The sequence below is a fragment of the Sphaeramia orbicularis genome, chromosome 3 (genome assembly GCF_902148855.1).
Source record: "Sphaeramia orbicularis chromosome 3, fSphaOr1.1, whole genome shotgun sequence".
Taxonomy (NCBI): Eukaryota; Metazoa; Chordata; class Actinopteri; order Kurtiformes; family Apogonidae; genus Sphaeramia; species Sphaeramia orbicularis.
Genome location: NC_043959.1, coordinates 24,212,928 through 24,230,415, shown reverse-complemented (window position 1 = coordinate 24,230,415; position 17,488 = coordinate 24,212,928). Strand labels below are relative to the sequence as shown.

The window sequence follows — 17,488 nt, the reverse complement described above, 5'->3', positions numbered from 1 at the left end:
ATGCTAATACACAATCGTCTATGCACTTTCGGATTCCTTGGTATTTTAACGTTGTATTTCCGGATACAACACTGGAACGTGTGGTGCGTCCTCTGGTGTATGGTCCTACAGTGTGAGAAGTCAGGTCGCATACGAGCATCGGTCCGTACAGTGTGAGACCATGAATCGTGAGCCTGACTTTACGATTGATTCGCACAGTTTGAGATGGAGCTGCGTGCAACGATCGAAATAATCGCACAGTGTATGGCCGCCTTAAAACGCCACCACCACTAACCCAAAAAAATCGAGTTTTTAGAGGAAAAAAAAAATCGGGATTTTATTTTTGGCCAAAATCGTGCAGACTTATACCTTTTAAAGACTTTTTTTGAGGTATTAAATACAGATTTGTAAATTCAAGACTTTTTAAGACCTCATGCGAACCCTGGTTTTCCAGTGAGCATGAACTTTGACCTTCAAAATCTCACTGAATTGAATAATCTTTAATGTCCCTGAAGGGCAATTTGATTTGCAACAGAAGTGTACATATCTCACATATCACCAAAACAATCAATCTCATGAAGTACAATAAATACAATAAATACAGTAAATAAATAAGTCATCATAGTTAACGGTGCATTGTTCCCAACAAGCTCGTCTACCGGCTATTTAACCACAACGGCAGATGGGTTAAATGATTTAAGATATCGGTTTGATTTGGCTCTGCAGGGGAAAGCGTCCCTTCTCTTAGATCAGTGTTTTCTAACCTTTTTTGGCTCGTGACCCCATTTTAACATCACAAATTTCTGGCGACCCCAGACATTCAAAACTGAGACTTTTTTTTGGCTAAAATTCATTTGTTTTGTTTCATGTAATAGTTTGCTATACAATGTTGCAAATACAGGTTAATTTTAGAGGACATAATTAGTCGATATAATGTATATTATTCTGGACGGAGGCAGAAAAGCCAGGTGTAGATTACTGCACAAAGTGAGGATTTTATTTTCCTTGGTCAGGATATGTACAGTCAGTCCAGCTTGGATTTACAAGGTTGACAATTAATACTGAACAAACAAGAACTCAAACTATGAATTATGAAAGAGCTGCAGCATCTGAAACTGACCATAATGAACATTTGAAAGATAAACAGAACCAAAGTGCTTCAGTTTCAGCTTCAGAGTTTGTCTGTTATGGGATGGGATTGTTTCTCTCAACTCAACATATATTTTTTATTAGTAAGTTGTTTTTGTAGTTTTTTTTCTATCAATTAAATTTCAGGCGACCCCATTTGAATTCCAGGCGACCCCATGTAGGGTCCTGACCCCAAGGTTGAAAACCACTGTCTTAGATGAAGATTAGTTCATGCTTTGGTCCAAGTAGATGTTAATATGCTTTTTAGAAGAAATCCTTCAAAGCATTCCGGAGATATCACACTCATGTTTAACTGGACGGATGGATGTACATGTTCGTGTCAGCGTGGAGCTCGGTCTGATCCACAGGTGTGTGAGCTGACAGTAAGCCTCGGTAGATGGCGGCGAACGGGGCTCAGGTCGTGTCAGAACCAGGCCCGTGTGTGTGTGTATGTGTGTGTGACTCTAATTGGAAACCTGATGGAAAAGCGCTGTGAAAGCACCTGTCTATCCCCCTTCACTCTGCTGTCTTTTCATTCTGCTAACTTCTGTCCATTCTTATCCCTCTCAACAGTTCGACGCGTACCGCTCACGTCAACACGGATCAAGAGAAGGAGTCGGTGTGAAGATGAATGAGCTGCTAAAAGGTTAGGTACAGTCCACGAGGAAAACAGGTTTACACATGCATAGAAATACCAACAGCTATTTAGTCTCAGTCACCCTCGCTCCTTAACAAACACGGAAAAGTCTGTGAAATAAATGAAAAGCTGTTATATTTACTGAGCATTTAAAGATGACGACTGTTAGTTGTGCCTATTGAACGACGGAAATTAACTACGTGCATGGTTCTCCCTACCAGGACCTGTAGCGCATTAGTGTTACTGTTCCTCTCTCAACTTGCAATTAAAAATCCAACGTAATTTAAAAATAAATAAATAAATAAATAAAATCATTATGACATGTTGTATATGCGAAGGAACCGAAACTGTGTTTTATTTTTGTCATAAATGGCATAACCTTCCATTCATGTCTCTCCAAACTCTTGCTTTATATTTGGATATATTTTTTTTTGTGTCATATAAAAAACTCAATAAAGATATTAAACAGAAAAAAGAAATACAGTAGGAATAAATAAGTAGTATGTCCTCCTGAGACCCAGGAAAGTAAAGGTTTTGGCTTTTTTTTTTTTTTTTTTTTTTACATTCAATAATTGCCTTGATTGGATACAACAGTTTTTTCAGACATTTTTTTTATATATATATATGGAATATCATTTGCAGTGGACATCATTTTGGTTTATTGTTTTTTTTTTGTTTGTTTTTTTTTCTAAGTAAAGCTGTGTAACTCTCGACCCCTACAGACACAAATGCATTGCTGGGTTTCAGGAGGATAAAGAATAAGCCATAAAAGAATATAAAGTGTACATATAAATCTGTTTACAATCGTAGCGGTAGTGCAATCAGTAACGGTTATGAGGTGAGAAGGTGCATAATGAATGAAAAAAAAACAGCAGCAGATATAACAGTAACAGCAGCAAATATGGCAAGAGTGCAATATTTGTAACAAAGGGCAATAGAAAGTCAGCAGCGATGTAAGAATATCACAGAATGTAAGACTGCTGAGGTGGAGTCTTTGTGTAAATGTGGGGATATGGGGGTGTGGGGGTGGGGGGGGTCATCCTGACAGTCTGATGGACAAAGCTATTCATTTTAATACTCATGTTTACAGAGATCACAGCAACGACACATACAGCCTCATACATGTTCACTGAAACGTGCCGTGAACACATGAATGCAGCAGCAAAATGAAACCTAAATATACACGTATTTCCTGAACCGTTTAGTCCACATGAGGGTCGTGAGTAGGGGTAGGGGTGTGTGTTGGCAAGAATCTGGCGATACAAAACAAATCACAACACTAGGATCACAATACGATATATCGTAATATATCACGATACTGTTAACAAGGTGATATTTTTTGTTTTGTTTCTTTTTTTAAAAGATTATTTCCTGGAAAAACTTATAGTGCAGCATTTGGATAAATAAAGTTTTAACATGTGGTTTTACCAGTACAAAAAAAGCACACAAATAAATAAATAAATAATGTTTTGCAGACATTACAGTTTAAGATCCTTCTTAAATGTTTGTATTCTGTTGCGAAAAGAATACATAGTGTTCAGTCTCTGAATCATTCAACATCGCAACATTATTTTTGTGCATTCCCAATAAAAAAAAACAAAATTTTGCCTCTTTCAGACAGTAAAAAGTGCTTTTAGGATGCTTGAATTATCCATTATTTAACAAAACAGCGTTATCAATATCAAAAAACTACATTTATGACCTGCAATATCACGATACTACTTTTATAGTACACAAACAACAGAACAAAATACTCGTGTGAATATAGAAAAAAAAAGACCTTGAAAAACAAAAAACAAAAATGAACCCCCACCATGTCTGCATTTGCATAAATTCCAAAAAATATCAATACAGTACTTTTTAATATCAATACAGTATCATGAAGTGAAATATCGCGACATATTGCGTTACCAATACTTTCTTACACCCCTGGTCGTGACGGTTCCAGAGCCTATTCCGACCACCAGTGGGCGAAGGTGGGGTACACCCTGGATGTGTCACCGGTTCATCACAAGTTTGACACATACAAATGAACAACAGTTCACACATTCTGACATTCACACCCACTCAGACACTGGGAGAAAATACAAAGTCCACACAGAAAAGCCAGGACCATCTTGCTGTGAGGTGAAAGAGTTAACGACAGCACCACCACGTCGCCCACGAATCCAAAAGTAAAATACTGGCAGGAGTTTTGCTCCACGATGACTGCTCAATAATACTTCGAAATTTGCATATATATATATATATATATATATATATATATATATATATATATATATATATATATATATATATATATGTCTGCATCGGCTTCCTGTCGCTCAGAGAATAGACTTTAAAACAGCTCTGCTGGTCTGTAAGTCTCTTCATGGTCTAGCACCAAAGTACATCTGTGACATGTTGGTCCCATATGAACCCTCTCGGACTCTGAGAACCTCACAGACTGGACTAAACAGGGTAAAGCTGTGTTTCAGTTCCATGCAGCTAAACTCTGGAACAGTGAGACAGGCCTGTACTGTGACACTCTTTATGTCCAGGCTGAAAACGGCTCTGTTCAACTGTGCATAGAACAACTGAAAGGGTTCTATCTGCACTCTGACCTTTTACTTGATTTTAATTGATTATTATTTATGTTTTACTGATCATGTTTTAATTAATTAATTAATTAATTAATTAATTAATTAATTAATTAATTAATTAATTAATTAATTGTGTGTTTTTAACCTGTCTCTTTTCCATTTTTGTACAGCACTGTCCATTGCCCTGTGTATGAATTGTGCTATACAAATAAATTTGCCTTGCCTATTTTGGCTGAAAGCGTAATTGTTCTTTACATTAATTGCTAATTCCAGTAATTCCATTGCTTTGGTACATGTCGCTCAATTCAACTTCAGCTCAGACTGGAAACTGATAGTGGCCACAGTCAGTCAATCAATCAATCAATGTTGGGAAACCCAAAAAAAGACATACTACTACTACTACTACTACTACTACTACTACTACTAGTACTACTACTACTACTACTAGTACTACTACTTTGTGCTGCTTCTTTTATGTGTCTCCACATCAGACCATCTGCTTTCATCTGACTCATGCATCTTCTACCTTCATGTCCTCCTTCACCACATCCACAAATCTCCTCTTTGCTCATCATCTTCCCACCAATGTATACCTCTGCACATGTCTCAACCATCTCAATCTGGACTTTCTCACTTTATCCTCAAAACATCGAGAGAGAGAAAAAAAAAAAGAAATCTAAATAAAATCTAAATCAATCTACATGGAGCCCCAAGACTGACACTAAATGTAGCCTAACCATGTTTCCCTGTCATTTACAGATCATTCACTACTGTTTAACCAGCGTCATTTGGTTCTAAGTATTTTTTTATATATTAGACAAACCAAGGTTATAATAGTTTTGGATTTTTCATTATAGTTTAGTTTTATTTACTTCTGACTTCTTTTTTTTCTCTAATTCTATTAGTTTTAATGAGTTTTTAGAGCAGGTTTGTTAGTTTTTATTAGTTTTCTTTTATGTAAATCCTTAGTTTTAGTTTAGTTTTAGTTTTTTCATGTCTTTTATCTTACTGTATTCAAATAAATCCCAAACAGGATTCTGTTGCTTTCTCCCATCTTTAGTCTGCATGTTTCCAGGTAGAGTGGGGACCAGAAGACGACTCTAAACGACAAGTGACAAGAAGTGACGGACCGTGAAGTGCCGTATGGTGCCGCCAGCTAAAATTGCTCGAGCGAAATAAATCGATTTCATATCAATCCGACACTGACAAAAACAAAAACGAAGGGAATTTTATTCATAATCTTTACACATTTTAGTTAGTTTTGTAACCACACAATACAGTTCAAGTTATCGTTTTTTCTTTTAATTATAGTTTTTATCTGTTTCAGTTAACTAAAATGTGTTTTCAATTCTAGTTTTGTTCATTTCGTTACTTTTCGTTAACGATAATAACCTTGAGACAAACATGTCTGCTTCACTTTTTGTCCTGCGTGACGATCTACAACATGTATATTTGTGTCACAATAACACTAGTAAATTAGACTATTGGTATTATTATTATTATTATTATTATTATTATTATATATTTATGTTGTTGTTATTATCATTATCACAACTATTATTATTTTCCCCCTCACTCCCCCCTCTCTCTTTCTCACTTTCATTCACACTCTCCTCTTCCCCTTTCCCTATTGCCCTTAATCAAGCTATATTGTTTAGTCGCTCTTTACATTTCTTATCTTTTTCATTGTAATATGATGATGTTTGTCATTCGTCTGTCGTTCTTGTTGCCTCCGCCAATATGTTTTCATCAGGGTTTGTTTGTTTGTTTGTTAGCAAGATAACTCAAAAAGTTAAGGATGGATTTTCATGAAATTTTCAGGAAATGTTGATACTGGCACAAGGAACAAATGATTACATTTTGGTGGTGATCGGGGGAGGGGGAGGCTGATCTGCTTTGGTGGAGGTCTGCACCCTCCCCGAGTGCTTTTCTAGTTGTGTTTTTATGCTTTCTTGGCATCTTAGTCATTACACTGTTGAATTTATTGCCCTGTTGCTGTTCTGAGTACTAACAGGTGAATGTGTATGTGGCTGTCATATGCATTTGTTTGTTCGTCATTAAGTGTTTAGACGTTTAATAAAGGCGGCCTTACACTGTGCGAGTTTAGAGACGATTTCTCACTCGTGCGACTCTTTCTAGGATCGGGCCCGATGTGCCTCTAATCGTGTGTCGTGCTTCGTGCAGTGTACATGGGGTAAAGAGAAGCGATTAGCACCTCACGACCACCTCACGACCAGCAATCGTGTGTTTGCAAGGAAAACGGAGCTGTTTGAAATCCTGCTCGCTCCTCGTGAGTGTATCGTACTGTCAAAGCAGTGCCACGAACCGATGTGCCTCAAATTCTCACACTGTGCATGCGCGAACACAGACGCGTACAGTAGCGTACAAGCTAACAGTAGCTGGCTATTGGCCTAGTGCAGTTTGGCTGTTGCAGCTTACCTCTAGTTCCTGGATGACAGCCCATACTGTCCACGTCTGGACAACCAGTTCCTGCACCAAACACATCGTTGTCTTTTCTTCTTTTTTGATTCCTCACAGATAATGGCACATATTACCAAAGCAGCTCGTTGGTTTTTGTTTAGCACTACCATTTCGTGACTCACGCCAATGCACAATCGTCTATATGCACTTTTACGGATTCCTTGGTATTTTAACGTTGTATTTCCGGATACAACACTCAAACGTGTCGTGCGTCCTGTGGTGTATGGTCGTACAGTGTGAGCAGTCAGGTCGCATACGAGCGTCGGTCCGTGCAGTGTGAGAACAGGAATCGTGAGCCTGACTGTACGACTGATTCGCACAGTTTGAGATGGAGCTGCATGCAACGATCGAAATAATCGCACAGTGTATGGCCGCCTTAAGGTAGAGTAAAGTCAGGTTTATGCTTACCGCGTCACCAAGCTCCGCGCGGCTTCACGCGGTCAATTGACGTCATTTTCACAGCCACGCCCCTTCACGCAGCTCATCTCAAGCGGAAACCTTCCGCATAGCGCACCTCAGAAAATTTGAAATAGACACGCAGACAACATGGCCGACATTCAGGAGCTCCTGGTGGTAGAAGTACAGAAGTACAGGAGCTTGGATGATTCGTCACTCCGGGACCACCGCCACAGCTGAGTGGTCAACAATTCACGGAGGGAAACTGCAGCTACAGTCGGCAAAGAGGAGGAATGGGTAAAAAAAACTGGAAAAACATTCAGGACGGATATGTGAAGGCAAAAAAGACCGCCAAAGGGAGAAGTGGAGACCCATGGGGGGAGCCCAAACGTCCCACGGATTCTGAGAGAATTTAGCTGGCTCTGGAATTTTACTAAACACAGGGAAACAGACACAAATTTCCCTCCAGAGGAGTTAAGTTTATTGATAATTTTCTTCTTCTCTAGTTTTTTACAATGATAGATGTGCATTTGTGGCACACTGCCCCCTGCAGTTTGGGAATAGATGCCGCGCGGAGTATAAAAGCATCATGCCGACTCCCTGCGTCTATTTTCCGCATGTCACGTTCGTGCGGCAAGCATAAACCAGCCTTAACTGTGAACTGAATTGCCCCTCAGGGATTATTAAAGTAGTCTGAATCTGAATATCAGTGTAATTTTTGCATTTTGTCAGTTCATCCCAGTGGCCGGGTTGTACTTTTTGGCTGATCTGCCTTGGCGGAGGTCTGTGCTCTGAATACTTTTTTAGTTGTTTTTGGTTTACTTGTTTGATATTCCCTTTGTTTATATGGTGTTGTTGTTGTTTTTCTGTCCACAATGTCTTGTTAACTATCACTACTAAAAAAAAACAAAAAACAAACAAAACAAAAAAAACATGTATATTTGTCAACTGTCCTGAAAATAGTCAGTTTGTGAAAATGAACATCTTTTAGTCCAATGACATTAAACCCCATGACCTCGGCTGTAGCCACAGCACCAACACCACCGACCCAAAACCAAAGGAAACCCCGGTATGCTTGGAATACAAATAATGATGCAGGTCAAGTACTTTAACAAGCCTTTCAGAATGTTAAATAAACTTTTTAAGTGGCATAAGTTGTGTATTTTATAGAGTTTCTGAGCTGTGTAAGCATTAAGAGTCGAACTGACAGTTTAGGAGAAAAGTAGATGATCAATAGCAAACACTACGAGGTCTGAAAATAAACGCCACATCTACCATAATGTAAATCCAACCCAAAAACACATCACTGTGGGTTTTTCCCCTCACCACCACTAATATAAACACACACTATGAGCTACAAATAAAACGTCTTTGCTGAGTTGATGGTGTTGAACACCAGGTCCACAGCAGCCTGTTGTCAGGGATTAAGCAGCGTCTATATTTGCCAGAGAAAATCCTGCACTAAGTATTGCTTTCATATAAGGAAGTGACATACACTCGGGCTCATGCGCATGTTTAAAGACTCCAGCAGGCTCTGCACACTGCCCAGCTGCTTCTCAACCTGTGCAAACAATTTGATTTGGACGGTCAGATCAAATTAAGCAACAGAGCTGACGGCGGCAGCAGCAAAAAGTCAGTGCAGCGAGAGAAACCCCTGACTAGGTTTCTCTAATTTGGACCACGTTCACCTTATTCGCCAGTAAATCTGATGCTTTGTTATGTCTATGAACCAGGTGGTAAAGGCTCAAAGTCTGGCCTGAACATACGCCAGTATAAGGCCGGCTATGTGAGGATCAAAGTGAGCATCAGTGAGGTTTTCTTAATATGTCCAGCAGTCGGTTCATGAAGGCAAAAACTCATCCGTTCAATTATACATCCAGCAGCCTTTCCGTTTGCAGTACCTGGACTGTGGAGAGTGCATGGAGGATGAGGACAGCCCTCCAGAGGATCAACGACTCCATCTTCAACTGTTTTGTTTTTCCTCCCCAGGTCCGGTCTCCTCTGCAGCTGGGTGAGCCCCAACCTGTACACAGGAAGTACAACACACGATATTAACTCATGACTTATAATAATTAACCCTTTCATGCATGAATTATGAGAACCTTAATTAAGATTTTTTTCCTGAGTGTTTTTATTCTTCTTAACACATGAAAAAAAACTATGTGATTGATTTTTTTTTTTTTTTTTAATGAACCTACTTTTTATGGCGTTCCAAAAATGTCCACTCAGCTGAACACCAAGCGTTTAATTTTTGAAGGAAGGAAATATGCATTTACTGACATACTGTGTGAAAACTACGAAATAAAAAAAATAAAGAAAAAATTTGCTGCTAATCAGATGTTTTCTTAGATGTTAACTTACTCTAATACTAGTTATTACTCACTCAGATAAAATGCAAAAAAAAAAAACCCTTTTTGTTTTTTTGTTTTTTTAAAAAAACCTGTTAATTACAGTCTATTAACAATTACCAATTGATTTTCATTCAAATATATTACTGCAGATCAGGTTTATCAAGAACAGGAAAGTTACAGTAATGGTATGAATTGCAGTTTATGACATGGTGCATAAGTGTCCGCTGTGTTGGCTGATATGGACCTAAAACAACAAAATCCATGAATATATAAGAGAACAGCTGGAGAATAACTGTCCACTGTAGTGATCACTATGCATGAAAGGGTTAAACCATCTATTGATCTAAACTGTTTAATACCTGCTGATCCACTAATCCTATCAATACATGTAAATAATTGGTGTAAAATACAGTTTGTCATCTTTTCATGGTCATCAGATACGACCCATTTGGACATTCAGAGGCTCCGTAGTTACCATGGAAACACCATCATCTTCTACAACATTGATTCGCCAGTAAAACCCATGGAGTTGGATCAATCACAGTGGTTGGAAATGCTAGGTTTGTGTTCAGTTATTGATATATTTTACTGAAGAAGTCACTTTTTCTGCAGTTTAGTCTGTTTTTTGTCCAACGGCCCGAAAAGTCCAATGGACTATTGGTGTTAGTTATTGTCCAGCTGTCTGTAAACAATTTTTCAACAATCTTCTTCTCCGAAACCGTCAGTCAGAATGACTGGATATTTGTTGTGGAACATCTTTAGAGTCAGGTCTACTAAGTTTGTTCAAAGAAGTGGAAAATATTGATTTTTTTATGAATTTTTGAAAATGTTAAAATCCCCAGTGGCTTATTACAGGACACATTTCAAAGTGTTATAACTTGAAAACTGTCGAAGATATTGATATAATTACTATTGGCAATAAATATGAAGTCACATATGGGCTTTTATTTGGTGCCATGACCTTTGACCTTGACTGACCCTGAGAGGTCAAACCCAAGGTCATCTATGTCCAGATTTCTAGAAACTTCTTCTCCAAAACCACAATCAATTGAAATTCATAGCAGAGCTTCCTCGGGGTAAGGTCTAGCAAGTTTGTTCGAAGAATTGAGAAATATTGATTTTTGAGTTTTTATGAATTTTTGAAATGTTAAAAATCCCCAGTGGTTTATAATGGGACACATTCAAAGTGCGATAACTTGAAAACAGTTGAAGATATTAACCATTTCATGCATGAATTATTAGAACCTTTGTCGAGATCTTTTCTTGGGTGTTTTTATTCCTCATTAGGCATGAAAAAACAATACAATTGAGGGTTTTTTTTTCATGGATTTACAAAAATGTCCACTTGGCTACACCGTGCATTTTATTCTTGACGCACAGAAACATATATTTAAAACCCAATATCAGAAAGTGATATGAAAACAATGAAATAAAAACATTTTTAATGCTGCTAATCTGATGTTTTCTCACATTTTAACATACTCTAATACTAGTTATGACTCACTTGATTGATTGATTTGATTGATTGATGTATTTATTTCAAATATGAATGTCAAAACAGAAGAAAATAAATAAACAAAACACTTACAGGGTGGGGAAGCAAAATTTACAATATTTTGAGGCAGGGATTGAAAGACAGTGAATGACCAATTATTTTACTGAAAGTCATGAGAATTTATTTGCCACAAGAAAATTGACATAATAGAAAATGTTTTTATTCTATGTGTCCTCCCTCTTTCTCAATAACTGCCTTCACACGCTTCCTGAAACTTGCGCAAGTGTTCCTCAAATATTCGGGTGACAACTTCTCCCATTCTTCTTTAATAGTATCTTCCAGACTTTCTCGTAATAGTTTTGCTCATAGTCATTCTCTTCTTTCCATTATAAACAGTCTTTATGGACACTCCAACTATTTTTGAAATCTCCTTTGGTGTGACGAGTGCATTCAGCAAATCACACACTCTTTGACGTTTGCTTTCCTGATTACTCATATGGGCAAAAGTTTCTGAAAAGGTATGGATAATAGTGTTAGGTATGATTATGACATCAATATATGTTTGGTTTCAAAACAATTGACGTAGTGCCTGCTGAGAAAAAACAACTAAATGTTCATTGTAAATTTTGCTTCCCCACCCTGTATATAAGACATATTCGAAAAGGAGTGAGAAGAAGCATAACTTACAAAATCCCACCCCTTCTCCTTAAATAATTACTAACAGTAATAATCTTCCTAGTACACGGAGATAATATGCAAAAAAACCCTTTTTGTTTGTGAAAAAAACTTACAATTACAGTCTAACAATTAACAAGTGATTTCCACTCAAACATGTCACTGCAGATCAAGTTTATCAAGAACAGCACAGTTACAGTAATGGTATGAATGTCAGTGTATTATTATGGGATGATGCATAAGTGTCCACTGTGTCGGCTGAATATGCAACTAAAACAACAAAACTCATGAATATACAAGAGAACAGATGGAGAAGAACTGTCCACTGGAGTGACCAGTATGCATGAAAGGGTTAATATAATTGCAACTGGTAATAGATAGGAAGTCACATATGGGCTTTCATTTAGTACCATGACCTTTGACCTTGAAAAGTCAAACCCAAGGTCAATTAATGTCTTTAAATATATTGTTGGACTACAGGGCCATTGGTCCTATTTTTTGATATAATAACCCTCAACTTTAATCTGAGCTTTTATGAACATCTACAGCAGGGGTCTCAAACATGCGGCCCGGGGGCCAAATGCGGCCCGCCAACAGTTCCAATCCGGCCCCTGGGATGAATTAGCAAAGTGCAAAAAATTCCACAGTCAAGGCTGTTGAACTCATTTTAGCTCCAGTTCCACATACAGACCAATATGATCTACAGTCAAATAATAACAGCATAAAAACCTACAAAAAATAATGACACCAGATTTTCTTCTTGGTTTGATGTGAAAAAAATATTATTACATTATACCTATAAATAATGACAACTTCAATGTTTTGTCTTTGTTTTAGTGCAAAAAATAACATTAAATCATGAAAATATTTACATTTACAAACTGTACAGTAACAATTAAACATGAATAACCTGAACAAATATGAACAACCTGAAATTTCTAAAGAAAATTAAGCACAATTTTAACAATTTTCTGCCTGTTCCTCAGTGTTTAGTGTCTTTGTAGATCTGATCCATAATGCACATGTAGAAATGATAAGTTGAGGCACAATATTGTTAAAATTGCACTCATTTTTCTTAAGAAATTTCAGTTGTTTCAGGTTATTCACATCTTTTTTGTTTGGATAGTTTATAAAAGTAAGTATTTTCATAACTTACTGCGGGGTTTTGCACTAAAACAAAGGCAACGGTTTGAAGTTGTCATTATCTATAGGTTATTATGGTATTATTTTACTGGTTCGGCCCACCTGACATCAAATCGGGCTGAATGTGGCCCCTGAAATAAAATGAGTTTGAGACCCCTGATCTACAGGGTAACTAGGCATTAGAAATTGCTTATAATTTTTTTTAGTATCACTGAAGTCATGATGAAAACATTTTTTAAACAGAAAACACTAATGGGGATTTATTATTTTCTTATTGTCTTATTTCACAGATTCAGGAGGTTCTCGATGATATCCCAAATGACATCCTTCAGAAGGTTGTTCATTCCATCCCTGGCCGTTTGAGGAAACTGGTTGACGCCACCGGTGCTTACGTTAAAATATGAGGATTTACTTTCATTTTCCCATGTAATAAAGAACATGCATCATTTGTTTCAATACATTTGTAATAGGTCAATGGATTTTATTACCAATTTTTAATGCCTAGTTACTTTTCACCCACCCTGCACATGACCAGTATGTTAAATATCGGAAAATACATGATTTATACAGATAAAATACAAAATACAGAGGATACTATTATAAATAAATGGTGATAAATCACTTAAGAATGGCTAAATATAGAGGAAGTTTCATTTGGGAACTGACGTAAAAGTAGCACTGGGTCTTTATGGGTTAAAATGATTCTGCAGCAGCACAGTAGTTTACTGATACTAGGTACAGGTCAATGGATAGTGGATGTTTAACATGGTCTAAATGTAGTATTTTTAAAATCAAATATTAAAAAAATGACCTGAAATTATGATTAGTGTTGAGAGTAAAGAGCTGTGAAGTTCCACCAAAGATGCCAACGTGTTTTATATGAAGTGAGGTGACCAGATGGGATGAGAACCACGAAGACACAACTTTTAGTCAAAGAAAAGAAGTGATAAAAATAGAAGCATGGCTGTTGTTTCAACTGGAGACGCCTGTGAATGAAAAAAAAGGAGTTTGATGCTGAAATCGCAGCGTTTCTTCAACACAGGTGAGTCTAATTCTTAGGTTTATGGAGGTACTAGAAAGTTATTATGGGATGTTCTTATCTTTGCTAAGTTGCCGTTTGTTGATCCACGGTTCAGACTAAACTGTGACAGTTCTGACGGAGTTCTACTGTTCTGAGTCTGTGTTTATACGGAACTCAAAGCTACTTTTACAGAATAAAAACTGAATGCAAAAGAAAAAACTCAGGGTTATTTCAGCAGGAGCTCAGACATGACAAATAAATAAAAATAAAGCCTCATAAATCAGGCTTGTAGGACCATTAAAAACCTACCACCGACCTCTAATCCCATCTGCAAGTCATTTTAGGAAACATGCTTTGCTTTGATTGAATCCATCGTTGTAGACTTCGACTCATTGTAACTATTCAAAGTATTATTTGTGTTATTTGTATAAGCTGTATCCACTGTGCCCTCTAGTACTGTGCAGTAAACAGGGCCTGGAGATCATCTAAAGAAAGCTGTGTCGCTGTATTTTATTAACATTTTGGATAACCACAGGCTTTAGTGTTTTCATGGTATTTGCAGGCAAATTTGGAGTTAATTAGATGGACCCAAAAAATTATTGCCACATACTTTCTGGACCCCTGGGGTTCTGTAGCCCTGGATCAGTTCATCTCGTTTAAGACCTATTTTCTTATTAAGAATTGAGTAAAAAAAAAAAAAAAAATCTGAACATTTCATATTTTTCATGTGCAAATCAACCCTTAATTTCAAAAAGCATGAAAATACAGGAATCTAAAAGCAAAATTTAGGCAAAATATGACTCATTTACATAATTATAAAGTAGCATCCTCAATGTAATATGCATTGTTTAATTTGGGAATGTATTCTTTAAGTGTTTGCAATTCAAATTATTAAGATTTGTGTTCGTATTTTTCATTTTCTGCAAATTAGTCTTCGAATTCTTGTTGATAAACCAATACATGAAATCAGACCTCATCAAGTTTCTACTTTATTTCTGTAACATTGAGTGAAAAAATCTGAATATTTTATATTTCTCATAGCCAAATCAACCCATAATTTTAAAATCATAAAAATACAGGAATCCAAAAGCTAAACTTGAGCACAGGGAAGTTATTTATGAACAATACAATTCATTTACGTAATTATAATGTAGCTCCTTCAATATAAAATGCATTGGTTTAATTTGGAATCTGTTTTTTAGGTGTATGTATTTCAAATAATCAACATTTGTGATGGTATTTTTCATTTTTCTGCATATTGGTCTTTAAATTCTTGTTGATTTGTTGCAAAAAACAAACACATGAAATCAGATCCCATCAAGTTTCTACTTTATTTTTGAGAAATTGAGCCAAAAAAACTAAATATTTTATATTTGTCATGGCCAAATCAACCCATAATTTTAAAATCATAATAATACAAGAGTCCAAAAGCTAAACTTGAGCACAGGGAAGTTATTTATGAACAACACAACTCATTTGCATAATTATAAAATAGCTCCTTCGATATAAAATACATTGGTTTAATTGGGACTCTTTCTTTTTTTTGATATATGCATTTTAAATCAACATTTGTGATGGTATTTTTCTGCATATTAGTCTTCTAATTCTTGTCGATTCCTTGCAAAAAATAATGAACAAGCACATGAAATCAGATCTCATCAAGTTTCTATTTCATTTTGATGAATTTAATACAAAAAACATCTAGATATTTTATATTTTTCATGGCCAAATCAATCCATAAGTTTAAAATCATAAATATACAAGAGTCCAAAAGCTAAACTTGAGCACAGGGAAGTTATTTATGATCAACACAACTCATTTACATACTTATAAAGTAGCTCCTTCAATATAAAATGCCTAGGTTTAATTGGGAATCTTTTTTTTTTTTTTTTTTTTTGGTATATGCATTTCAAATCATTATTTGTGATGGTATTTTTCTGCATATTAGTCTTCTAATTCTTGTTGATGCCTTGCAAAAAATAATAAACAAGCACATGAAATCAGATCTCATCAAGTTTCTACATTATTTTTTATGAATTGAATTTAAAAAATCTAAATATTTTATATTTTTCATGGCCAAATCAACCCATAATTTTAAAATCATAACAATACAAGAGTCCAAAAGCTAAATGTCAGCACAGGGAAGTTATTTATGATCAATAGAACTCATTTACATAATTATAATGTAACTCCTTCAATATGAAATGCATTGGTTTAATTAGGAATGTGGGTTGTTGTTGTTGTTGTTGTTGTTGTTTTTTAGGTATATGCATTTTAAATCATCAGCATTTGTGATGGTATTTTCCATTTTTCTACATATTAGTCTTCAAATTCTTGCTGATTTGTTGCAAAAAAAACAAACAAACACATGAAATCAGATCCCATCAAGTTTCTACTTTATTTTTTGTAAAATTGAGCCAAAAAAACTAAATATTTTATATCTGTCATAGCCAAATCAACCCATAATTTTAAAATCATAAAAATACAAGAGTCCAAAAGCTTAACTTCAGCACATGGAAGTTATTTATGAACAACACAACTCATTTACATAATTATAAAGTAGCTCCTTCAACATAAAATGCATTGGTTTAATTGGGAATCTGCTTTTTTCTTTTTTTTTTTTTTTGCATTTCAAATCAGCATTTGTGATGGTATTTTTCATTTTTTCCCACATATTAGTCTCCAAATTCTATCGATTCGTTGCAAAAAAAAAAAATCAATAAACAGATGAGAATGATTATTAGTTGCGGCCATGTGGGAGCAAAAACGCACTGAACCCACTCCCACTGGAGACACTGATCTGAGGAGAGTTTGTGTGGGTGTTGAAAGGGGGGGGGGGGGATCACGGCTGTTTTGTTATTAGATGTGACTAAATGTGTTGAAGAGTGCGCAGACTTTCTAAGTTTGTGTCCGTGCAGACAGACGCTCCAGGACAGCGGCTGTGTCTGCGGGCATCACGCGCATCAGCCGCACCGAACCCGGGGAAGACTGGATCCGTCCGAACCCCCCCCCCACCCCCACCCCCACCCCCCCAGCAGCGGTAGGCGCAGGTTGACGGCAGCTCCCAGCCTCAGACCAGGACCCGGCACCGGTAAACACCTTACCTTTCTGGGGAGGGGGGGGGGGGCAGAAGGTCCTGCGCTGCTTATGCGCTCATACGGAGATGCGGCATCAGTTGTTTTGTCCAAATACAGTCCAATTCCAACACGTCCACGGTTTCCACGCCACGAGACCAACACGGAGACGCCCCAAAGTGGAGCGGCTGAGAGCGGTGTGTGTGTGTGTGGGGGGGGTGGTGTCGGGCTGATCCACGCGGCGGGAGTTTGTTTCTCCGGTGAAGTGTCTCCAGGCTCCGTGCGCCGCTCAGCCCGTCTGCGCCGACACACAACTTGGGACCAGAGGAAAGCGCCGCGCACCACAGCACCACATCCGCCCGGTGTTTTCAAAGTAAAACACGGGCTGTCGATCCACTGTGGGCTCTGTGACGCACACCCACGCACACAGCTCAGTTCACATGACTTTTTATTTGACATTATATTCTAGTGTTGAACCGTTCCAGGAAATTAACCGTATGCGTAAAACACCCACTGTGACCGGGGG

At 37.1% G+C, this 17,488-nt stretch overlaps 1 protein-coding gene across 1 annotated transcript in view; it reads right to left on the bottom strand.

Annotated features, from left to right (window-relative positions):
- The window catches only part of adamtsl3 (ADAMTS-like 3), a 786,695-nt gene extending 769,491 nt beyond the window's left edge, over positions 1-17,204 (bottom strand). The window contains exons 1-2 of the mRNA XM_030126022.1: positions 16,993-17,204; positions 9,105-9,226 (exon numbers count right to left, since the gene is read on the bottom strand). Coding sequence (XP_029981882.1) covers positions 9,105-9,164 — 60 coding nt within the window. The 5' untranslated portion in view covers positions 9,165-9,226; positions 16,993-17,204. The remainder of the gene's footprint in view (positions 1-9,104; positions 9,227-16,992) is intronic.
- Positions 17,205-17,488: the final 284 nt, after the last annotated feature.